The sequence below is a fragment of the Lemur catta genome, chromosome 2 (assembly GCF_020740605.2).
Source record: "Lemur catta isolate mLemCat1 chromosome 2, mLemCat1.pri, whole genome shotgun sequence".
In the NCBI taxonomy this organism is placed as follows: domain Eukaryota; kingdom Metazoa; phylum Chordata; class Mammalia; order Primates; family Lemuridae; genus Lemur; species Lemur catta.
In genome coordinates this window covers 100,849,470-100,875,139 of record NC_059129.1, presented here as the reverse complement: position 1 = coordinate 100,875,139, position 25,670 = coordinate 100,849,470, and the positions used below count along the sequence as shown (strand labels likewise).

The 25,670-nt window shown below is 35.1% G+C and overlaps 1 protein-coding gene across 1 annotated transcript in view; it reads left to right on the top strand.

Annotated features, from left to right (window-relative positions):
• SEC63 (SEC63 homolog, protein translocation regulator) overlaps window positions 1–24,904 on the top strand; it is a 61,478-nt gene extending 36,574 nt beyond the window's left edge. Inside the window, exons 12-21 of the mRNA XM_045544125.1 lie at window positions 46–200; window positions 2,234–2,381; window positions 5,833–5,915; window positions 7,429–7,488; window positions 7,692–7,865; window positions 11,214–11,372; window positions 13,307–13,408; window positions 17,027–17,125; window positions 23,578–23,682; window positions 24,490–24,904. Of these exons, the coding sequence (XP_045400081.1) occupies window positions 46–200; window positions 2,234–2,381; window positions 5,833–5,915; window positions 7,429–7,488; window positions 7,692–7,865; window positions 11,214–11,372; window positions 13,307–13,408; window positions 17,027–17,125; window positions 23,578–23,682; window positions 24,490–24,633 (1,229 nt within the window). The 3' untranslated portion in view covers window positions 24,634–24,904. The remainder of the gene's footprint in view (window positions 1–45; window positions 201–2,233; window positions 2,382–5,832; window positions 5,916–7,428; window positions 7,489–7,691; window positions 7,866–11,213; window positions 11,373–13,306; window positions 13,409–17,026; window positions 17,126–23,577; window positions 23,683–24,489) is intronic.
• The last annotated feature ends 766 nt before the right edge of the window (window positions 24,905–25,670 follow it).

The window sequence follows — 25,670 nt, the reverse complement described above, 5'->3', positions numbered from 1 at the left end:
GTTAAAAAGTGCAGCCCTGTTGTTTATTTTCCTGTTCTTTCTAAGAAAGGGAGTTTCGTGCTCCAACTTTGGCATCCCTAGAAAACTGCATGAAGCTTTCCCAGATGGCTGTTCAAGGACTTCAGCAATTTAAGTCTCCCCTCCTGCAGCTCCCTCACATTGAAGAGGACAATCTTAGAAGGGTTTCTAATCATAAAAAGGTAATTCTTTGCTACTTTAAAGTCAGTTTTCAGCAGTTTTTCGTGTCATTTAAAGGTAACATGAGTAAAAAGTTTTCTATACCTGATTACTGTGAATTTCTTAGATTTAGAATGCCGTTTCAAGTGATTGTGCTAACATTTTCTCGATTAGGTAGCTGTTTTATAATACTTTACTACTATAAGTAATTTTATTATTTTGGGGGTTGGTGCATTTTGTAATAGCAATTAACTCTTTATTCCTGCCACGCACGGTGGCTCATGACTGTAATCCTAGCACTTTGGGAGGCCAAGGTGGGAGGATCACTTGAGGCCAGGAGTTGGAGACCCCCGTCTTCACAAAAAATAAGAAAAATTAGCTGGATTTGGTGGCGGGCACCTGTAGTCCCAGCTACTCAGAAGGCTGAGGCAGGAAGATTGCTTGGAAGGGAGGCTTTCGCCCAGGAGTTCAAGGCTGCAGTGAGCTATGATTGCACCACTGTGCTCCAGCCTGGGCGACAAAGCAAGACCCTGCCTCTAGAATAAAAACTCTTTGTTTCTTATGTTACCAAAAATAAATGTACCAAGTGGGGCATCATGGCTCTTAACCTTTAGTCCCAGCTACTCAAGAGGCTGAAGCAGAAGGATTGCTTGAGCCCCAGGTGTTTGAGGCTGCAATACCCGATGATCACCCCACTGCACTCCAGCTGTGGTGACTGAACAAGACCCTGTCTCTTAAAATAAATGAACAAATGAATGAAGTAAAAATACATTGTATACTTTCTAGTTATTTCATTCTTAGCTTAAAGATTGGGCAATTTATTGGTTGAGTATGAACAAAAAACATTAAGCATTCAAAAAAATAAGTAGATCAAATAAAAGCAATCCTTATTTAGAAAATATAGTAAAGATATGACAATAAATCTTAAGATATAGCAAAAATAAGTATAAATGAAAAACTGAAGGAAATAAAAAAAACTGAGTAAAATAATTCTGGTAGTTTTTAAACATTATTTTGTGTATAAAAGATAATGGGAGCAGAAGATAGACACTGGATTTAGTAGTATACGAAGATAGAATTAATATACATGTATGAGAAATTTGTATCAGAGTTCTCTGTTCTTTCAAGTAATCATGTTACCCCGATAAATTTGATCATATGTTAAGTCATAATTAAAAACATCAAAATCCAAAAACCGGAATTTCAGGTGCCTTGTGATCTAATCTTTGTCTGCAAAAGTAAAAAATAACTAGCACCAAACACCTTGGAATTAAAGAACACTCTCCTAGGTAACCATTTAGCCAAGGTGAATATTACTGCAATAACAGCTATATTTAAAAAATAACAGAAACAAGAATATTGCATAGTAAAACCTTAAGGGTCTAGCTGCACTTCAAAGTTTATTGATAAGTTTATTATTAAAACTTGAAAAAAAAATGAGGATAGCAATTGACAGTAATTCTTGCTTGGGTCAAGATTCTGCATGAATGTTATTTTTTTCCTTTATTTTTTCTAATTTTAAAAAATAAATTTGCATTAAATTTATAATTAAAAAATCCTTATTTTAAATTTCCTTGTAGGAAAAAGGTCAGGAAATGCTATATAGATTTATTGATTGATTGGTTGAAACAGAGTCTTGCTCTGTTGTGTGGGCTGAAGTGCAATGGTGTTATCATAGCTCACTGCAACCTCAAACTCCTGGGCTCAAGTGATTCTCCTGCCCCAGCCTCCTGAATAGTTAGGACTATAGGTGTGTACCACCACACCTGGCTAATTTTTCTATGTTTTGTAGAGACAGGGTCTTGCTCTTGTACAGGCTGGTCTCGAACTCCTGGCCTCAAGCAATCCTCCCACCTTAGCTTCCCAAAATGCTAGGATTACAGGTGTGAGCCAGTATGCTTGGCTGTATAATTTTATTTTCTGCTTTGAAATGTACATAATCTTAACATTTTTCTAAAAGTTGCTACATTTTGTTTTAGTTAACATGCTAATAGTTTTCTTTTTATGAAAAGTTTTATGAGTTAGGGATTTACTTTCTTTGTCTTTTTTTATTCAGTACAAAATTAAAACTATCCAGGATTTGGTGAGTTTAAAAGAATCAGATCGTCACAGTCTATTGCACTTCCTTGAAGATGAAAAATATGAAGAGGTTATGGCTGTCCTTGGGAGTTTTCCATATGTGACCATGGACATAAAATCACAGGGTAAGTGGGAGGTTTCCCTGTTGAACATTGCTTCCCTTTTGATAGATTGGTTCTCATTTATTTGACTCAAGATTCTCAAAACACTTTATTTAATAACATAACTTATAATTACTTTGCAGAACTGTAATTTACCTGTCAGATTTACTATGTTGGAAAATGATGTATACTTAATAGTTTTGAGAACACTGATAGAGCCCCCCTTTTATTATCTTCATAATGGGATTAAATCTGAGGGCCCTTCTCTGTTCTGTAGAGAAACTTTAAGGAATTTCTTAACTTCTGAAAGAAGGAAAGAGATTTCCATATGTAACGAAAGGCAGAGACATTTGAAATATTTTATTAGTATGAAAGAAGTAGCTGCTTAGTTGTAAAATTTTTAAAAAACGCAACTTATATTAAACCTTGAAAATTACCACGTTTTATGCCACATTGCATGTATTTTTCTCACCTCATATTTGCTTTGAGGGGGAAAAAATAGATTTTTCTACCTACATAATTGCCCTGTTACTGTTTTAATTTTAATATCTGAGTAATAGTATCTTAGAATACCGACAATTAGAGATCATCTGCTCCATCACTTTACTGTGGTGTTGATGGAGCTTTAACATTCACTAAATTACTGTTATTAGAACATTTTTATAGGTACCAAGAGTACAGGGACATGTTAACACAATGATTTCTATCTTTGGAGAGCTTATCGTCTAGTTGAGGAAATAGAATAAAAACAAGAGAACATATGCTAAACATTAAGTGAATGACACAGACATTATGCCACTTATTCGTGTAACAAATACTGAGTGCCTTGCACTCCTCTGGGTGTAGGGGAAGCAGTGGTAAGACAAAGCCTCTACCTCACTGAGTTTATATTCTGATAGAAATTGGGAAGAGGTAAATGGCTCCCAAAGATTGGGGTGTTTCATAAAGAAAGGGACGCAGTATAATCTTGTTTGGATTTGGCTAGAGTATAGGATACATATAGTGAAAACTTGGATCACTTTGGTGGGGAGTTGGGGTTTTCTTGTGTGTTTGTGAATTTTGAGATTTTAAAAGCAGTAATCCAAAAGCTGGATTCAGAACCACACTGATTAAATCAGAAACTGCTCAAATAAAGATTTTGTTTGGAACTTAGAGATACTCTTTGATATAATCAAGACTTGTAAAAAGTACATGCTTCTTAGAAAAATGGTAAGAAGAGATTTTCTTATAGGAAGTAAGTTAAGAGTATTCAGTCACACTGGGAAACATTACCGTGTGTTCTCTTCCATAACATCATTTTTTTTAATTTTTATTTTATTTTATGTTATGTTATGTTATGTTATTATGTTATGTTATGTTATGTTATTTTTTGAGACAGAGTCTCGCTTTGTTGCCCGGGCTAGAGTGAGTGGCATCAGCCTAGCTCACAGCAACCTCAAACTCCTGGGTTTAAGCCATCCTCCTGCCTCAGCCTCCCGAGTAGCTGGGACTACAGGCATGCACCACCATGCCCGGCTAATTTTTCTATATATATTTTTAGCTGTCCATATAATTTCTTTCTATTTTTAGTAGAGACGAGGTCTCGCTCTTGCTCAGGCTGGTCACGAACTCCTGACCTTGAGCGATCCACCCGCCTCGGTCTCCCAGAGTGCTAGGATTACAGGCATGAGCCACCGCGCCCGGCTAACATCATTTTTTTTTAATTTCAAAATATTGAGGGGATATAAATGTTCATAACATCTTATATAGACAGTTTATTATTTTATGCTTTTACAGTGCTGCCTAAATATATAATATGGGTGGTATAGTTAAGAAAGGAAGAGTAGAGTAGAAGAATCATAGAAGCATGATACATTGCTGGAGATGTGGATCTTCTTCCCCACTTTGCTAGAGGCTGTATAGAATCTTCTGCAGGTCTTTTCTTCACTTTAAAGTAGGTAGATATGGATATTGCTGTTTATTTCACATGAAGCAGTCATGCACACACAGCTTTGCAAAATGAAAAATGTAGATGAATGTGTGGACCACATTTGATTTTTTTGTTTGGGTTTTTTTTGGAGATAGGGCCTCATTCTGTTGCCCACGCTAGAGTGCAGTGGCGTCATCATAGCTCACTGCAACTTCAGACTCCTGGGCTCAAGTAACTGAGACCACAAGCATGTGCCACCATGCCTGGCTAATTTTTTATTTTTTGTAGAGACGAGGTCTCTCTGTATTGCTCAGGCTGATCTCGAACTCCTGGCCTCAAGTGATCCTCCTATCTCAGCCTCCCAAAGTGCTAGGATTACAGGTGTGAGCCACTGTGCCCCACCCAGATTTGATTTTTGATAATTAAGAAATCCAGTATGAAGAAAGGATACTGTACCCTTTGTTGATGTCTAGCTGTTGCACCTTACAGCCAGCAATGGAGATAGCAGTTATAGGTTGTTGTAGGCCATTTTTTCCAATTGGTGGTGTGTTAGTAGAGGACAGAACAGTGTGCTAATGTTAATCAGTGAAAAATAAAGATAACGCTTAGAAAAAACACAGGCAAAAATATATAATGAAATCTCTTACAAATAAAATCTGTAGAAAATAATGAAAAAATAATTAATGCCCACATTTTTTTTTCTTTTGGTTTTGTTTTTTGAAACAGAGTTTCACTCTGTCCCCCAGGCTAGAGTACAGTGGCATCATCGTAGCTCACTGCAACCTCAAACTCCTGGGCTCAAGCGGTCTTCCTTCCTCAGCCTCCCTAGTAGCTGGGACTACAGTCACACGCCACTGTGCCTGGCTAATAGTGCCCACATTCGATTAGAAGATGTGTTATATTTTATTTTTATTAATTTTAATTTTATTAGTAGACTTCTAGGGAATGTGTGTAGCAAGTGTGGTTTTAAAAATTAAATAATTGCAAAGCCATTTGTATGTAGTACTATTTATTGCTATAAATAGTATAAAACACTACAAAGTGTTTTATAATGTAAAGGGAATATATTGGAGTTATTGCTTTAAAAAATAAGTAAAAATTAAATGGTTTAGAATTCTAATTTTCATCATTTTATTCTGACAGGCATCTGTTATACAAATAAAATCCTATGAATATAAGCTTTGAACAATTAGAGTGACAGAACTATTTTTATACTACTATGAGAGAGAGCTGTGTTGTGTTAATCCTGTTTTTAAAGACTTGGGTTTGAAACTTGGCATGCTGATGCAGCTGTTTGTGAATTTGGGCATTTTACTTTATTTCTGAACCTCAGTTTCTTCTTTAAAGTGGAGATAATTATAATACTTTGTAGAGCTATTTTAAGGATTTAATGAATCAGTTGAAGGCATCTACTGGAGAGCAAATTATTTTAAAACAAGTTTAAAATATAATATGCTGAAAATACTGAAGTACCAAATTGATTTGGGTAAGCTAAGTTTTGCTGTTTGCATTGATGTAGAATTTGATTGTTATTTTTTACTCTATTTTTTTCCTTCCATATTACAGTATTGGATGATGAAGATAGCAACAATATCACAGTAGGATCCCTAGTTACAGTGTTGGTTAAGCTGACAAGGCAAACAATGGCAGTAAGTAGTCTGTATTTTATCCTTTAAGAGTTATGTGTCAAGGTTTTTATGTTTGTTTTCCTCATTACATTCTCAAAGTCAAAACTATTCTAGTAACAAGATCTAATTTTGCAAGTTCTATTAGCTGTTTTGAAATTTTAATTTTCACGAAACATTGTTTTCACATACCCTAAAAAAGCCTGGGAAATAGATCAATCGTTTGTGTGATGGTTTGTGAATTCTTTATAAAACATTATAATAATAAAGTGATGTGGGTGTAGTTCTTAAGCTGTAAAGTGCTATTCAGAGGTTAATTATTAATTATTAAGGATTTTATTACCTGTTCCTTTTTAGTCAATTCATTAGAGAATTTACTCCCTTTTCTTTTTTATTTTAAAGATTACAGTCTGAAGGTAACTTTTTTTCTGATAATGAGAAAAATTTGTGCTGTCTGGAAAAAATTAAGGCAATGCAGAAAAGTGTACAAAGAAATTAAAATTATTATATTTTTTCCCAAGTCAACTAGTATAGTTGTAACTCATTGTTTTTAGGAGATTGTGGTATTTCAACTCAGAATTGATTCAACTAGTGGTAGATTTTAGTCTGTTCTGGGGTTTCTGCATATGCAGAAAATACATGCTGCATTTAAATTCCATGTCTAAAATCTCTGGTAGGGAAAGCATATTTTGTAGTGAGATATATCAAGTCAAAAATGTTGGTTTTATGGTAACAAGTGGTATGGAAGCATTTGCATCACAGACTCTGGATGAGATGTGCCTCTTTGAAGAAGACAGCAACAAACTAAAAAAGCAGGTGGTGGACCTTTCAGAGTGTTGACCCCTGAATTAGGCGATCTCTATTGTATAGAGCCAATAATTATAATTCTTTTACTTGTTAGCTTTAATAATGCCAGAGAGCTCATTAAACACAGCCCACATCATTTGTCATCTACTATATATTCTTACTGGGTTCTTATTGGTATTCAAATCCTAAATTTACAGCGTTTATACTGATGCTAAATGGATTATGTAGTTGGTTGATACGTCTTTAGAATATGTGGGATTTTTTTGGTGATCCACTTTTTAGTCACAGATCCAATGAGTGATATCACTAACAATAATGAACAAACAAATTAATGTTGGTCTCGTCAAAGCTTTAATGTCAGAAAATGTGATATATTCAAATTCTCATAACATTAAAATATTTGTGTTTGATTGCTATTAGAATAAAAGTGAATGTTAAATTATGAAATATTTTTTACTTTATAGTGAACTTAAATATCTTAACTCATTGAATTTATAAATTTAAGTAGACTGTACTTTTCAAAATATGTTCAAGCAGGTGAGATATTTTAGAAGGTAACTGCCTGCATATGTACACATTCATCACCTAGTAATTGTTAAATGTCTCCTCTCCCTTCCTCAATTGTAGCTAGTTTAAAAAAGCTTACTTGAAATAAACTTTGAGAGATTGCTTTGTCTGAAAGATAAATATACATTGACAGATTTTATGTTTTTCTTCTTGCTACCCTTAGGAAGTATTTGAAAAGGAGCAGTCCATTTGTGCTGCAGAGGAACAGCCAGCAGAAGATGGGGTAAACACTTGAGTTTTCTGAACCTATCTTTCCTGGTGAAAGAAATGTTTTATTTACTTCTCTGATTGACTTGTATTGCTGTGGGAGAATAATTCAGTTTATGAAAACATTCAGGTTAGCCATTTCCATCTAAAAATTACTATGACTTCCAAATGAACCTATTGCTATCACTTACTGAATGTCATGTGTGTTGTAATTTACAGCAGGGAGATACTAACAAGAACAGGACAAAAGGAGGATGGCAACAGAAGAGCAAAGGACCCAAGAAAACTGCTAAATCCAAAAAAAAGAAACCTTTAAAAAAAAAACCTATACCTGTGCCATTATCACAGTCAAAGCAACAGAAACAAAAGCAGGCAAATGGAGTCGTTGGGAATGTAAGTTTCTTATTATCATTGTTAATTATCATTATGGAGGTATAAGATACACACACTAAAATGTTTCAAGTCTTATGTATACACCTCCTAAGGTTTTACATAGGTGTGCACTTGTGATACCCAGGTCAAGGTAAAAAATCTTAACAGCACACCCTCGAAAGCTTCCTTGAGTATCTTCTCAGTCAGTGATCCCAGCCCTCCATCCATCTTCCTATCCCGTCACCTCCCACTATTCTGACTGTAATTACCATAGATTAGTTTTGACTATTTTTAAACTTCATGTAAGTGGAATTGTTTTATGTATGGCTGCTTTCTTTTAACATTATTTCTGTGGCATTCCTCTGTATCGTTTGTGGTAGTAGTTCATTCTCTGTGTGTGTGGTATTGGATGAATATACTACAATTTATTCTGTGGTTGTTGGTTGGACATTTGGGATGTTTATAGTTTTTACCTGATGTGTGAATAAAAGTGCTGTGCTATATAATAAGTACATGGTATTATTTGGACATTCATTTTCCACCTAGCAGTGGAATTGCTGGGTCATAAAATACGTATATGTTTAACCCATTAAAAGAGCCTGGTTTCCAGAGTTGTACCATTTTATGTTTCTGCCAGCAAAGTATGAGAGTCCAGTTCTGCATCCTCACCAATACTTAGTTTTACTAGTCTTTTAGCCATTTAGTATCCCTTTGTGTGGTTTTTATTTGTATTTACTTGATGTGTAATGATGTTGAACAGCACCTTTTCTTATGCTTACTGGCCATTTGGATAACCTCTTTTTCTATTGGGTTGTTTGTCATCTTACTGATTTGTAGGAGTCCTTTATATATTCTGGATATGAATCTCTACATTTTTATTCTTTTAATGGTAGCTTTTGATGGTTCTTAATTTTAATGAAGTTCATTTCATCAGTCTTTTTTTTATGGTTAGTGCTTATGTGTTCTGTTTAAGACATCTTTGCTTATCCCAAGGTTATGGGGTATTCTTCTGTTTTCTTCTAGAACTATTATTATTTTACTTGTTATATTTAGCTTTATGATCCATCTTAAATTAATTTTCATGACTGGTGCAGGGTGTAGGGGATATGGACCACTTATTCTAGTACCATTTCTTGAAAGATCATCCATTCCTCACTGAGTTGTAATGGTGCTTTATTGTAAAACAGGTGACTATACTGTATCTGATGTGTAGGTCTGTTTACGGACTTTTTAGTCTATTTCATTATTTGTCTATTCTTGTGCCAATACCATACTGTCTTAATTATTGTAGCTTTATGTTAAGTCTTAAAATATGGTAGTGTAAGTACTCCAACTCTTTATTTTACTAATTCAAAATTGTACTATTTTAGGTCCTTTGCATTTCCAGCTATATTTTTAGAATAAGCTTAATAATTTCCATCAGAAAAAGCTGCTGAAATTCAGATTGGTATTGCATTGAGTTTATGGTTTGATATGGGGAGAAGTGACATGTTAACAATACTGAGTTTTTTTATTCATGATTGTGATTTATCTTCATTAATTTGGATGTTCCTTAATTTTTCTCAGTAGTGTTTTGTAATTTCCAGTGGTAGAAGTATGGCACATCTTTCATTAGATTTACTGCTATGTATTTGATGCTTTCTGGTGTTATTGTAAGTGGCATTAAAAAAATTTTATTCTTCAGTGTTTGTTGCTGGTATATAGAAATACAGTAGCTTTCTAAATATTGACCTTGTATCAAGGAGTCTTAATGAATTGACAATTCTAACTATTTGTAGATATTTTGTAAAGATTTTCTGTGTGTACAATCTTATCATCTGTGAATGAAGACAATTTTACTTTTTTCTTTTTAATCCTTTATGCGCCTTCTTTCTCCCTTACCGTGCTGGCTAGACTAGTGTAATATTGATTAGGAATGATGATGGTAGATACCCTTGTCTTCTTTTTGATCTTAGGAAGAAAGCAAACAATATTTTACCACTAAGAAAGCAAACAATATTTTACCACTAAGTATGATGTTAGCTGTAGGGTTTTTGTGGATATTCTTTATCAAGTTAAGGAAGTGTTCCCTTCTATTCCCAATTTGCTGAGAATTTTTATCATGAGCATGGATTGACTTTTATTAACAGCTTTTCTGTATCTGTGTAGATAGGTTTTTTTTTTTCTTCTTTCTGTTAATGTGAATTATATTGATTGATTTAAAACTTTGAAGCCATCCTTGCATTCCTGGAACAGATCTCATTTGGTTATAACATAGTATCCTTTTTTGTATTTATGCGGATTTGATAATATTTTGTTTGTCCCACTTCTATTTTTATGAGCAAATATTAGGTTGTCATTCTCGTTTTTTTGTAATATCCTTGTCAGGTTTTTTTATGGTGGCATTATTAACCAAGTTAGGAAGTATTCTCTTTCTTTTTTCTGGAAGAATTTGTGTAAGTTTGGGTTCGTTTCTCCTTTGGAAGGATTCTCTAGGAGAACCATCTGGGCCTGGAGTTTCAAAAAGGGGTTTAGTTGTAGAGTTTGTTTCTTTAACATATATTTTGCATTTTTCTTATTGATTTTAGTAAATTATATTTTTCAAGGATTTTGTCCATTTCCTCTAAGTTACTAAATTTGTTGTCATAAAGTTATTTATAATATCTTTTTATTTTTTAATGTCTGTTGGATCTAGTTATGTCTCTTTTATTCCTAATATCGGTAATTTATATTCTTCGTTTTTTTCTTGTGCACTCTTTTCTCAGGGTTTAATCAATTTTATTAATCATTTCAAAGAACCAACTCAACTTTTGGTTTTGAGTTTCTCTTTTGTTTATCTGCTTTCTCTTTTCTTGATTTCTGGTCTATTATTTACTTCTACTTTCTCTGCATTTAATTTACTGTTCTTTTTCTTGCTTCTTGAAATGGACTAGTAAGTATTTTGCCTGGGATATTGTTTTTCCTTACTGCTTTATATCTTGTCAGTTAACGAAAATGATCCTAAACTTCTAAAACAGTATTTTTCTATAAACTTCCTATTGCCCCTTCTCAAATAAAACATATTGTATAATTGATGCTTTTAAAAGCTGAGCCATCTTAGCCATTGTGGTAGTATACTTTACAAATGGAAATAAATATATTTATTTTACGAACTACGAAGACTGAATAAAATAACTAATAATAGACAAATAAGCCAAATGTTAAAGTCTTCAGTCTGACTCCCACAACTTTAAATAGGACTGTTTCTAATTTTCTAAAATTCTGTATGAATAGTGAAATTGTAATCTTGAGCCAGTTTAGTTATGCTGACAATAAGTTAGCTTCAAGGACTCAGATTGATATATATGCATTGAGATATTTAGAACTTCGGTGCTTGCTTTTTCGTTTTAGGAAGCTGCAATAAAGGAAGATGAAGAAGAAGTTTCTGACAAAGGCAGTGACTCTGAGGAAGAAGAAACCAATAGAGATTCCCAAAGTGAAAAAGATGATGGTAGTGACAGAGAATCTGATAGAGAGCAAGATGAAAAGCAAAACAAAGATGATGAAGCAGTAAGACTTATAGGTTTAAATATTTGGAATTATACCTCTGTCGATTGTTTTGGGTTTTGTTGTTATTGTTCATGTTCGTTTGCTTGCTTTAAACAATATTCATATATTTTATAATCTTATTACTTTGTAAGAACATTTTTGAGAAATGGCGGTCAGGGTTATGAAGAAAAGCCTTCTGACAAGGATGAGAAATCCTAATTTTCTTAAATCTTAAATTGTTAGGTAGAGTAGGACCTAGGTCTGATGTGAATTCACTTTGGTCTCTTAAGGAAGTTTTCAGTGTTGGGGATGTCTCTGGAAATAGCAGTTACTCGAAAGGTTATCTCACAGGTTCCAGATAATGTTTAGGGTGAAGAAATGGTACTGTGGGCCATGACGTCAAGAGGTTGGTTAACAGAAAAGCTAACATTTATAGAAGTCCACCTTGTTTCATGGTGTATATAAGACATTTAAGTAAGGACAGGGCGAGTCTTTAACGAATTAATATGGTAAGAGTATAGAGTACAGAAAAATCTCATGGCATTAAGTTGCACATGATTTGTGGGGGGTTTATGGAGAAGAATGGGGTCCTTGCAAGTGAACTACAAACTGATCAGCTGATTTTTATGTTTATTAGCGTTGTTCTTTTTGACCAGGCAGTTGATCTAAAAGTAACCGTTGTGGTTTGGGAGTAAAAAAAACGGATTGCCTGAATGGCCTCTGGGGCAAAAGGAGAGGCCAAAAAGAGAAAGAAGTAGAGGGCAAAGGATAAAGGTATAAGGAAACAGGCTGGGCACAGGAGCTTATGCCCGTAATCTCAACACTTTGGGAGGCCAGGAGTTTGAGACCAGCCTAGGCAATATAGTGAGACTTCGTCTCTACAAAAAATCTTTTAAAAATTAGCTGAGCATGGTGGTGCATGCCTGTAGTCCCAGCTACTTGGGAGGGTGGCTTGAGCCCAGGATTTTGAGGTTGCAGTGAATGGTGATCATGCTACTGCACTCCACCCTGGGCAACAGAGTGAGAACCTGTCTCTTAAAAAAAAAGGATAAGGAAATAATGTACCCATCTTTGGGAATGGTGGAAAACAAATACGGATGAATGTTTTTAGCAGTTACTGGGCCTTGACTGTTTTTTGCACTTTGAGAATTAAACTAATTGCCAGAAAATTAAAATCTATCAAAGAAATTATTTCCCCAGCTTCTCTTCAAGGAAGAGTTGACATATTCCTTTCTGAGTATATTTGGGTCGTAGAGGTGACTCTTAGGGTTTTGACAGCTGGTTTCTTCATATGACCAAAATTATATTCATTCAGTCAACAAATGGTTATTTGTCACATCCCAAGTCTGTCTTAGATGAAAGGAATGCAAAGCTAAATGTGAAATAGTTTCTGGTCTTGAATGATAGGAAGGCTAGTGGGGCAGGCAGATTTGTGAATAAGCATTATAGTACATACAAGATTATATACATCTTCTGTAAGGTATGTAAGGAAGGAGTGATCAACTCAGTTCTGAGGTAGAAGGAAATTTGTGGGAGGCTTTACTCAGGAGTTCATACTTTAGGCTGGCCCTGAGAGAATAATGAGTAGGCAGAGAATAGGAAAAACAAAAATTTAAACAGGGTTTTGGGGGAGTGAAATAGTTTGGTAAGCTCAGAGAAGCATAGATAGTTTGAAATGACTAGAATAAGAAAGGGCAAAGAGGAAGGCAGTGACAGGAGACTGGAGAGGCAGGGGCAGGGTCAGATCATGAATGGCTGTGTAGCTCATGCTACAGGGGTGAGATTGGTTTATAAAAAGAGGCATTGTAAATGTGAGCAGGGAGATGATCAGAATTGTGGGACTAAACTTGTTTTAACCCTAAGTAATTAATTAGCATTGTCAGAAACAGCTGGACTCTCCTCAAAATGATCAGAAACTTACTAGATTTCAAATATTTTAATTTTTTCTTTACTAGGAGTGGCAAGAATTACAACAAAGTATACAGAGAAAGGAGAGAGCTCTGTTGGAAACCAAATCAAAGATAACACATCCTGTGTATAGTCTTTACTTTCCTGAGGTGAGTTATACACAGTCTAGTGTTTTCCTAAGTCCAGACTTTTGTCTCTGTGGTGTGTACTAGCTCAAGTGTGATCAATATGGTCTATTCTTGAGAGGCCACATTTTTATTATGCATTATTACACATTATTTTATTATACATTATATTATAATAAGAATTACACTTAGTGAATGTGTTGTTTAAAAGGAGGATTGTTAACCTTTTAAGGATTTCTGTGTTTTTTTGTGTTTCCATCTTTTCTGTGCCCAGGTTACTGAGTGTTGTGCTTAATAGTTATTTCTTATTAGCAGTTCAGGCAGTCTTCATCAAACATACACTTATTTCACTTTTGACTGCTTGAGTATTGTGAATCTCTTTCTCCCCTGCCAAGTTTTAAACAGAATGAAAACATTCTTAAATTTTCCCTTGAGAGTCCTATATTGGTCACGTGGGACCACTAGACTCACTCAGGCCCCAGTAATTGCTCCAGTCCATGGGTGCGCCCATGGCTTTGGGACAGGCTGTGTTCTTGGCCCTGAACACAGTTCAATAAAAGCTGAGAATGACTGAGCCCCAAGTCCAGGACAGGTCATAACAATGCTGTTTGCCCCCTTGTTCTTGATTACTTCGTGGTTGTGGCCTGCTCAGCTTTTGATCTCCTTGACAACTTATGTTGTTTGTCTTTTAAATTACTTTGGGATTCCCTTGACATTTTGCGTTTGAGGATGATTCTGTCTGTGGAGCAGAGGTCAAGAACTGATTCCCCCCAGTTCAGGGAAACTGTTCCACAGACTGCCTCACAGCTATGCCACAGAACCTTCTGCTCACCACTTGTTTTTGGCAGGTGATTTCGTGTATAAATCTGCTTTCTGCTTGAGAATGTCAATCCAGAGTTTCTGAGTACTACTTAAGACAAATTCCTGAGTAATTTGGCTCTCCTAGTAATAAATGAGTGGCTCTGCACAGACTGTTGTTTTGACTTAGAAGTCTGCCCAGGATTCCATCTTCATGCACACGCTGATCTTCTGGCATGTCCTGAGCTTTTGCCCATCTGTTTAGGGGCATTTTGCCCATTGCTGAGGTAGTCTGCCAACACCAAGCATCCTGAAATCAAGTGAATAAATTCCACTCATTGATTGGTTTAAAAGTGCCATGGGAAGCTGTAAGCGGCATAATTTGTACCCATATAACAGACAGTTGCATTTTAGATCATGCTTAGTTAATTAATAAGTGAAACATTGGTTCACCTTCTTACAACATTTTATCAGTGAAATGCCTTTTTCAGATTTAATCTGCATCTGCATGGTAAACATCTCAAAGTATCATTTATCAGATAAAATTTATTTATGCTCTTTCTAACTTGTCTACCCCTTCCCATGTACCTTACCTAAGTAACCCAACTACCAAACCACCCACTTAGTAATAACATATTATTAATATCATTTACTATATTTAATATGTTAAGAATGGTTGGGAATCTCACACAACAGGAAAACAATTTTGCTTAAAGTGCAAATAACTCGTAGAACATGTGCTTTGCTTTTAACATGTGCATTAAAGAGCCTAGGCACAGGTGCAATGCCATTGATTGTTACTCACTGGCTTCTTGATAAATTTGAGTGAATTTCATTTTAATTAAACAGCCTGGGGCAAGGGAGGGAAAGGCATTCTTTAAGTGGGGAGGTAAAGATATTACGTATGTGTAATGATTTTTCTAACAATTGTCAGAATCATTTAAATAAAGTGTTATTGTACCTCATTTCACTAATCATAACTATCAGTTAATACAATCTGTGTGCTAGGCATTCTGACATATATACTTGTATTATCTCAGTTCATCTTCACAGCATGGCCAGAGGTAGGCACTGATTGTTTAACAGAGAAGGAAAGTGAGATTTTAGGGAGGTGAAATAACCCAGTTCTGTGTGGCTTTAAAACAGATATTGACAACTACAGGCTGCAGGCCAAATCTGGCTCCTGCCTGTTTTTGTAAATTAGGCTTTATTGTAAAGAAAGTTTTATTAGACCACAGCCACGCTCATTCTTTTCATGTTGCGATGGCAGATTTGAGTAGGGTCAACAGAGACTCTGGCCCACAAAGCCCAGGTATTAATACTGTACTCTGAGTCCATTATGTTTTTATATACTTTGTGTGTGGAAAACACAAAACATTGTGTATACAAATACGCCTACTGTGGTAGACCTAACCCTTGGGGTAAGCAGAATTTAATTTTCTTGTTAGGTGCTGCTCACATCATCATGCATTTGCGACTTATTTATTAGGCTTATTAATGTTGTAGCACTTTGTAGTCTAAGGTATTTAAAACAGAAGAGTTTTTAGTTGAACTTAGCATGGTATTCTTAGATAATAAGCCAAATTTTAATCTCATTATTAAAATAAAATAGTGCAGCAATTTTGGTTTAAAAACACAAACATTTTCTCAAAGAAACTGTTTTAATGAAATTATTTTTAACCATTTTGGACAATTGAGAGTTTAGTGCTATTTTGGTTAAATGAATATTTAGAACATCCTAGAGTTTATGTTAAGTTGCAAAACATTTTTCTTTAAACTGTTTTAGAAAGATATCCTCCCTACCCAATTCTTAAATGATACTAAGCAGATGCTAAATAGTTACTGATGGGTGCTGTAATATAGCAGTGGTTGCTGAGTACACTGTGGGTTGGTGCTTTCAGACTGCTTGGCCTTCTAAATTTTTTTTAAATAGTTTTCTGTCTCTTGTTCTTTCATTTCTCTCTGTTGTCACTGTGTGTATTCTGGTGGTGGTTTCTTTGCTTCTTTTTTCTGTTCCTAATCTATTTGGAGTTCACCTACAAATGCCAAGTTTATTAAGATCATGTGCAGTGAAAGGTATAAACAGGCTCTTAGATTCTGAGACGATCTCTTATGAGAATGTAAAGTATGTTAAGGTATTGATTTCTTATTTGGCTGCCCAAGTCCTTTTCACTCCTACTTTGTGGCTTTTTCTTTTTGTTTTTTTTTTCTTGAACTTTCTCTTTTATTTTTTTTTATTATTTTATATTTTTATTTATTTATTTTTTATTTCAGCTCTTCATGAGGGTACAAAAGCTCAGGTTATATACATTGTCCATGTCCCGCCCATCCCCCTGAGTCAGAGCCTCAAGCGTGACCATTCTCCAGACAGTATACCTGGCACTCACCATGTAGTCATACCTCCATCCCCTCCCCCCACCCCCCCGCCTCCCCAAGTCAGCACCTTCAAGCATGTGGCTTTTTCTTATTGCTAGGCAAGATTACTAAGATTGTTTGCAAACATGCTATTTTAATAGTTTGTATTGTTTTCTTTTTTGAATATCTTTTGTTGTTTAAGCTAAATCAGGAGATTTTAATATGGAGGCTCATCAGTAGGCTTTAAGGAGCCATTAAAACTCCTAAAATTGCATACAAAATTCTTTTGGGAAACACATGTACAAATGGTTAGGAACAATTTATTCATTCAGTAAATAATTATAAAACACCTATTTTGTACCAGATGGACTCTCAGTGCTGGGGATGGAGCAATGAACAAAAAGAAGGGGTAGTATCTCTAAAATAAGACAGACCAAAACTATATTTCTGTAGTTCTGATTATTTATACCCTTTTTTTTTTCTTTCCAGGAAAAACAAGAATGGTGGTGGCTTTATATTGCAGATAGGAAGGAGCAGACACTAATATCTATGCCATATCACGTGTGTACACTAAAAGATACCGAAGAGGTAATTATCCAGTAACATTATTTCAGTTTTTAACAGTGTACAGCATCTCACCATCATGTTGCTTATAAAATCTTTTTTTATAAGGCAGTTTATCATATTTGGCTTATTGTATTCTATTTGTTATGACACATTTTATAACTGTTTTGTGATGTTTTGGGGTGTGAGCTCATTGGAAATTTATAAAAGAATTGTTAAAGGTAGCCAGTTTAGTCAGTCTTTTAAAAACTTGTTCTGCGAGGCATGGTAGCTCATGCCTGTAATCCCAGCACTCTGGGAGGCTGCTGAGGCAGGAGGATCTCTTGAGGCCAGTTTAAGACCAGCCTGAAGCCGGGCGAGGTGGCTCATACCTATAATCCTAGCACTTTGGGAGGCCGAGGCGGGTAGATTGTTTGAGCTCAGGAGTTTGAGACCAGCCTGAGCAAGAGCGAGACTCCATCTCTACTAAAAATAGAAAGAAATTAAATGGACAGCTAAAAATATATATATAGAAAAATTAGCTGGGCATGGTGGCGCATGCCTGTAGGCCCAGCTACTTGGGAGGCTGAGGCAGGAGGATCGCTTGAGCCCAGGAGTTTGAGGTTGCTATGAGCTAGGGTGACACCATGGCACTCTAGCCCAGGCAACAGAGTGAGACTCTGTCTCAAAAAAAAAAAAAAAAAAAAGCCAGCCTGAGTAATGTAGTGAGACCCTGTCTCTACCGCCCCTGCCCCCCAAAAAAACTTTTTCTCAACTTATTTTGGGGGGTTTTCATATGCCTTTCTTCCTCCTCACTAGAATTAATGATATTTTATAAAAATTTATGATTTTTGTTCTAATTGGATTAATGCTAAGTATTTACACTTTTTGTCTTAAAAATTTTCAACTAAGAAAGGAATAGAACCTAGTGATTTATTTTTTTTTGAATGGAGTTTTGGATCATGTGGTATTGTTCACTGTTAATGACATCATTAAAGTATATGATGAACATGTTTAGCCGTTGTATGAACTACTTTGTATTTTCTTGTTTTTCTTCTTGATTTTTGTGTGTATGTGTGTGTGTGTGTGTGTGTGTGTGTGTGTTATCTTTTCTAGGAAGAAGGTTCTGTCTGCCTGGACTTGGTGGATAAGGGGAAGGCTTTTAAATCTCAAGATAGTTCTATGATGATATTTAGTACAATTTTTTTAACCTTTTTAACCAAGTGGTAAATGTGTGAAATAGTTTGATAAATTTATAGAGGTGTACAGTTCATGGGCCAGATGTACATTTGTAATTTTGATAGATATTGCTAGATATTTATTTCTCCATAGAGAGAATGAATGTCTAAGTATACCCATTGCCTCTCAGCATGTAAGACATTTTGGATGTCATTGGTAGTCGGAAAGGTTAAAAAAGAAAAATAGCATCTTGGTGTTATTTTTCCCCTCTGATCTTTTATTTTAGTAAGTTTAAAACCTATAGAAAGGCCGGGCACGGTGGCTCACGCCTGTAATCCTAGCCCTCTGGGAGGCCGAGGCGGGTGGATCACTCGAGGTCAGGAGTTCGAGACTAGCCTGAGCGAGACCCTGTCTCTACTAAAAATAGAAATAAATTATCTGGCCAACTAAAAATATATATAGAAAAAATTAGCCGGGCATGGTGGCGCATGCCTGTAGTCCCAGCTACTCGGGAGGCTGAGGCAGGAGGATCGCTTAAGCCCAGGAGTTTGAGGTTGCTGTGAGCTAGGCTGACGCCACGGCACTCACTCTAGCCCGGGCAACACAGCGAGACTCTGTCTCAAAAAAAAAAAAAAAAAAAAAAAAAACCTATAGAAAAGCTACAGTATCATGCTGTATGGTATCATGAAACCCCCATAGACCCTTACCTACATTTACTAATTGTTTACATTTTGCCATGTTTGTTTCATCTTTCTTGCTGTATGTGTACACACATAAAACATCTGTGTGTATTTTTTCCCCTGAACCATTTGAAATTCTTACAGACATGACATGACATTCCTGAATTCTTGACGTATATTTCCTAAGAGCAAGGACCTTCTCTTTTATGAGCACAATACAATTATTATACTCAGAAATTGAACATTGATGTGGCATTATTATCTAATATGCAGTCCATATCCAGATTTCTTCAGATATTCCACTAATGTCTAGCAGTAGTTTTTTGTTTTGTTTTAAAATTCAGGATCTAATCAAGGATTACATGTAGTATTTGGTTGTCATGCCTCTTTAGAACACTTCCTTGTCATTTTTTGTTTTAATTTTTCATGCCATTGACATTTTTCAAGAGTCCAGGCAAAGTGTTTTGCAAAAAAATCACTTAATATGAATTTATCTCATTGGTTATTCATTATTATATTTATCTTAAATATTGTTGGCAAGTATATTACATTGGTGATGTACTTAGTACTTCTTAGTGTATTGTGTCAGGGTACATTCTGTCATTTTGCTCTACATTGGTGGTATTAAGTAAGGTTGCTTATTTAGTTAAGGCTTTTCTCTATTTTAAAGTCATTGTTTTGTTTTGTTTTTTGAGACAGAGTCTTGCTCTGTTGCCCTGGGTAGAGTGCAGTGGTGTCATTGTATCTCACTGCAACCTCCAACTCCTGGTCTCAAGCGGTCCTCTTATCTCAGCTTTCTGAGTAGCTGGGACTACAGGCACGTACTACCATACCCGGCTAATTTTTCTGTTTTTATTAATAGTAGAGATGGGGGTCTCACTCTTGCTCAGGCTGGCCTTGAACTCCTGAGCTAAAGCAATCCTCCCGTTTTGGCCTCCCAGAGTGCTAGGATTATGGCTACTGCACCCAGTCATGAAGGTATTTCTGACCCCCCTTATCTGTGAGGTGAAATTTGGGCCCCGTGTGAATGTCCTGTTTGCCATCAGTGTTCTACTCAATCATTTTAGCATACATTGATGATTCTTGTCTGAATCAACTTTTACTCTTTTTATTGTGTTCAGTGTAATTTTAGTTTTCTATTTCAGTGTTTTGAGTTGTATTTTTTTGTGTATCTGTAACCATTGTTCATTTTTGTTGGGTCTTTTAAATTGGTTCAAGAATTTTTTTTTTAATGTTAAGGAATCAGTTCTTTGTGATATCCTTTGCAGATATTTCTGCCCAGTTTGTTTTATTACTATGGTTATTTTTACCAAGAAGAAATATAAGTATCTATTTGTTTATTCATTTTCTTATTTTTTATAGTATGATTTAGAAATTTTAATTTTATTTTTTTAGTTGACAAATAGTAGTGCATATTTATGGGGTACATAGCGATGTTTTGATATATATAATGTATAGTGATCAGTTCAGGGTAATTAGCATGTCCTTCTCAAACATTTATCATTTCTTTGCGTTGGAAAATGTTCAATAGCCTTCTTCTTGCTATTTGAAATTATATATTATTAATATAATTAACTATAGTCATCCTACAGTTGTACAGAACACTAGAACTTATTCCTCCTATCTAGCTGTAATTTTGTGTCCTTTAATAACTCTTTGCCTATTCCTTCTCCCTACCCTTCCCAGCATATAGTTTCCTCTGTTCTACTTTTAACTTCTATGAGATCAACTTTTTTTAGCTTCCACATATGAGTGAGAACATGCGGTGTTTAACTTTCTTTTCCTGGCTTATTTCACTTAACATAATGTCCTCTAGTTTGATCCATGTTGCCACGAATGACAGGATTTCATTCGTTTTTATGGCTGAATAGTATTCCGTTGTGTATATATATACACCACATTTTCTTTATCCATTCATCTGTTGTTGGACACCTAGGTTGATTCCATATCATGACTATTGTGAATAGTGCTGCCATAAACATGGGGGTGCAGATGTCTCTCTGATATACTGATTTCTCTTCCTTTGGATAAATTCCCAATGGTGGGATTACTGAATCATATGGTAGTTCTATTTGTAGTTTTTTGAGGAGCCTCCATACTGTTCTCCATAGTGGCTGTGCTAGTTTACATTCCCACCAACAGTGTATAAGCATTCCCTCTTCTCTGCATCCTCATCAGCATTTGCTACTTTTTGTCTTTTTGGTAACAGCCATCCTAACTGGGGTGAGATGAGATACCTCATTGTGGTTTTGATTTGCATTTCCCTGATGGTTAGTGATGTTGAGCATTTTTTTCATGTACTTGGCCATTTGTATGTTGTCTTTTCAGAAATGTCTGTTTAGCTCTTTGGCCCATTTTTAAATTGTATTTTTTTTTTGCTGCTGAAATGTTTGAGTTCCTTGTATATTCTACATATTAATCCCATGGGATGAGTAAGTTTGCAAATATTTTCACCTATAGGTTGTCTTTTCATTTTGTTGATTGTTTCCTTTGCTGTACAGAAGCTTTTTAGTTAGATATAATTCCATTTGTTTACTTTTGCTCTTGGTCCCTGTGCTTTTGAGATCTTATTCATAAAGTCTCTTCCCAGCCCAGTGTACTGAAGTGTTTCCCCTATGTTTTCTTCTTACAGTTTTATAGTTTGAGGTCTTACATTTAGGTCTTTGATCCATTTTGAGTTGGTTTTTGTGTAGAGTGAGAAGTGGGAGTCTAGTTGCATTCTTCTGCATATGTCTATCCTGTTTTCCCAGCACTGTTTATTGAAGAGACCGTCCTTTCCCCAATGAGTGTTCTTGGCACCTTTGTCAAAAATCAGTTGGTTGTAGATATGTGGATTAATTTCTGGATTCTCTATTCTGTTCTGTTGGTCTGTGTGTCTTTCTTTATGCCAGTGTCACGCTGTTTGGGTTACTACAGCTTTGCAGTACATTTTGAGGTCTCATAGTATGATTCTTAAAGGTTTGTTTTTTCTGTTCAGGATTGGTTTGGCTATTTGAGGTCTTTTGTGGTTCCAAAGAAAATTTAGGATTTTTTTTTTCTGTGAAGAGTGTCATACCAATGATAGGGATTTCATTGAATCTGTGTATTGTTTTATGTAGTATTGTAATTTTAATAATATTAATTCTTCTGATCCATGATCATGGATTGTCTTTCCATTTGTTTGTATCCTCTTTAGTTTCTTTCATCAGTGTTTTGTAGTTTCCCTTGTAGAGGTCTTTTACCTATTTGGTTAAGTTTTATTTTCCTTTTTTAAAATTTTATGTCTTTTTTAACACCCAAATTTTGTCTCTTTTTGGTTAAATTTATTCCTAAGTATTTTTTGTAGCTATTGTAAATGAGATTGCCTTCTTGATTTCATTTTCAGCTAGTTTATTGTTTGTGTATAGAAACACTACCGATTTTTGTATATTAATTTTTTATCCTGCAACTTTACTGAATTCATCAATTCTAAGAGTTTTTTGGTAGAAACTTTAGGTTTTTATATATATAAGATCATGTCATTTGCAAATGGGACACTGACTTTCTCCTTTCCAATTTGGATGCCCTTTATTTTTTTTGTCTTACCTAATTGCTCTGGCTTAGACATTTTTTCTTTTATAGTTTCTGGGTTTCTGTTGTAGTTAAAAAGGCCAAACTGAGATTAATTTTTTTTTTTAAAGATCCGCCTCCCATCATTTATTTATTTATTTACTTTTATTTATTTTTTTTGAGGCAGAGTCTCACTCTGTTGCCCTGGGCAGAGTGTAGTGTCGACATCATAGCTCACTGCAATGTCAAACTCCTGGGCTCAAGGGATCCTCCTGCCTCAGCCTCCCCAGTACCTGGGATTACAGGCGTGTACCTCGACACCTGGCCAGTTTTTTCTATTTTTAGTAGAGGCAGGGTCTTACTCTTGCTCAAGCTGCTCTCAAACTCCTGAGCTAAAGTGATCCTCCCGCCTCGGCCTCCCAGAGTACTAGGGTTACAGGTGTGAGCCACCATGTCTGGCCCCCCCCTTTTTTTTTAAACTGGCATATTTTAATATATAATCTTGGCTATAAAATCTGGATGTTGGAGATTGGAGGCCGATCATCAGAGCATCCAGATGTCATTTAAAAGAATTTACTCTTTGTCCAAGTGAAATTGAAACTTCTAAGTGTTTGTTACTGTTGTATTTGAAGTTTATGATTTGATGAGAAATAAGATGTCCTCTTGACCTTTTAAGGTATTGGGCATTTATTCTGGAAGTAAGAAAATTTGTCAAGAATTATCTCTTTTCTAGTGAAGTCTGTTATTTTATTTCAGCATTTCATTATTTATACTTTTATGCCCTGCTTAATTTCTTCAAGTTATCAAGGTGATGGTCAACATAGACTTTGGTAGCTTTCAATATGCATTCTTGAATTGTGGAGATACAAATTAACTCCATCAATTCTGTATAATTTGGTTTCCTTTTTGTGTAGTATATGTAATATATAACATATTTCACATAGTTTTTTTTTGTTATTGTTTGTTAGGACTTTTGTAACATTTGTTAGCACTTCCTATATCACCTGAGTAAATACCTGGCTATTAAATACTCTGGTCTAGGAATATTAGGTATAAGCTATTGTTTTCTCCTAAAAATATGGATTTTTCAGTACTGATTTTATTTTCTAGGTAGAACTGAAATTTCCTGCACCAGGCAAGCCTGGAAATTATCAGTATACTGTGTTTCTGAGATCAGACTCCTATATGGGTTTGGATCAGATTAAACCATTGAAGGTAAGAATAATGACTTCTCAACAAATAAAATTTTTCTGCTTAAGCACTTAATTTAAAATACTTTATTGATATATCTTAATGTGCTGTAATATGCCATAACTTTATAGGACCTCAGCAAATGGGTTCTCTTTTCTTTAGAAAAGCACAAATATTTTTACTGCAGATTCTGTTGGAGTGTTTATTAATTTCTGAAACTATTTTTATCATCCTAGACATAACACTTTCTGTAAATAGCATTTGAAGCACATTCCCATATTCCCATCTTTGCTTATCATTTCACTTGAGCTTTTTTATAAAAGGCATTATTTTATATTAGATGGTACTAAAGTATTGTTGCACTATAAAAAGTAAAAGGAAGCCAGTTAAGATGAGCCTGTTTTTTTCCATGAGAGTTTCATATTTTTTTCCATTGGCTGTAGAATTTTACTTCATAAGTCTAGAGGCTGCAAAATATCTCTTCTTCCTTGCTTCAGCAGAAGACTTCTATTAAGATATCACTCAGTGTTCTTGCTCAGGAATTACAATTATTAATCTTTTGTGCCAAAGAAATACATTCATGAATAGTATAACTGCTGTAAAATTAAAATATCAAAATGTATTCAAAATACAACTGTAATTACATGTTAGTAGATTTACGTATTTCTGGGATGAAGTACCTGTTCTAAATGAAATGTGTTAAACTTAGAGTTATATCCATAAAAATCTGTTTATAATTGCTGTGGTCAAAGAAAACCATTTGTTTATCGGATATTTCTCCCATTATTCCTCCCAAAATTTCTGATATCTACATTTAATTCTTCTTTCTAGTTGGAAGTTCATGAGGCTAAGCCTGTGCCAGAAAATCACCCACAGTGGGACACAGCAATAGAGGGGGATGAAGACCAGGAGGACAGTGAGGGCTTTGAAGATAGCTTTGAGGAAGAGGAAGAGGAAGAGGAAGATGATGACTAAGCAGTACTATGAATAGACCACAGTGTTTGCACATCTTTGCAAAATTTTGCTGTTTTGAAAGTGTAAAATAAACCAGAAACAGGACAGAACTGATGTTGAGGGAGGTCTTAGTTTCTTTTCTCTAGAAATGGGTGTGTTATATTAACTAGGCAGTGGTGGTGCCTTGGTACAATCTGAAAAATGCTTAAGGCTTATTGAAGCTTTTCAAGTATGGGATGGTGCGTTTATTTCATCTGCAAATGATAATAAATCCTTTGTTATTATAACTGTTCAGAAGTGTGGGCTGTGAATTATCTGATCAGTGTATGGTCCCCGTTAAACGTAAAGACACATGAAAATCTATAAATGAGCAACTTTTCTTTGTTCAGCTTTAGTTTCAGTAAACATTAATGTATGATAAATACTACCAATGTTTTAAGTAACATCTGCTCAAGTTTATAATCTCTTGATAAGCTCTATTACTCATTTATTGACATTTTGTAGTGATATAAGACTATTTATAACAGCTCCATTCATAGGTTTAAACATTTTATTTTTACCTCTGTCTTGGTCATTAGTTGGCATTCTCTCACATTCCACATAATATAGAGGGCTACAATTTGAAATTTTCCTTTTCCTAATTGCCCAGAGTTATCAGATGGATTATAAAAATAGCTTTTAATGGCTTAAAACAATTTTAAGCCTCTGTCTTAGCAGATCAGTGCAGAATCTAATTCTTTTCATAAGCTATTAGGTCTAAAAGTGATTGTGGGACCATATGTTCTCTGATATTGGTGGCTTATATTATTAAACCTTTTTTAAAAGGTTCACTCTAAAAGCTGAACTACATTCTTAGCTTTTAATCTACCTGACTCTATCAGCAGCCTTTTAAGGAGAGTAAGTATAACATACAAAGAAGGCTTTTTTGTATTCGTTTTGGACTCCTGTCAATAAAATAGAAGTTTGACTTATTTTATGTTTTCAATGTTGTGTGTCTTTTTACTTCCAGAGAAAAGACATAAATAGGGCAATCCAGTCTCTTATTTTTCTTCTAAAAA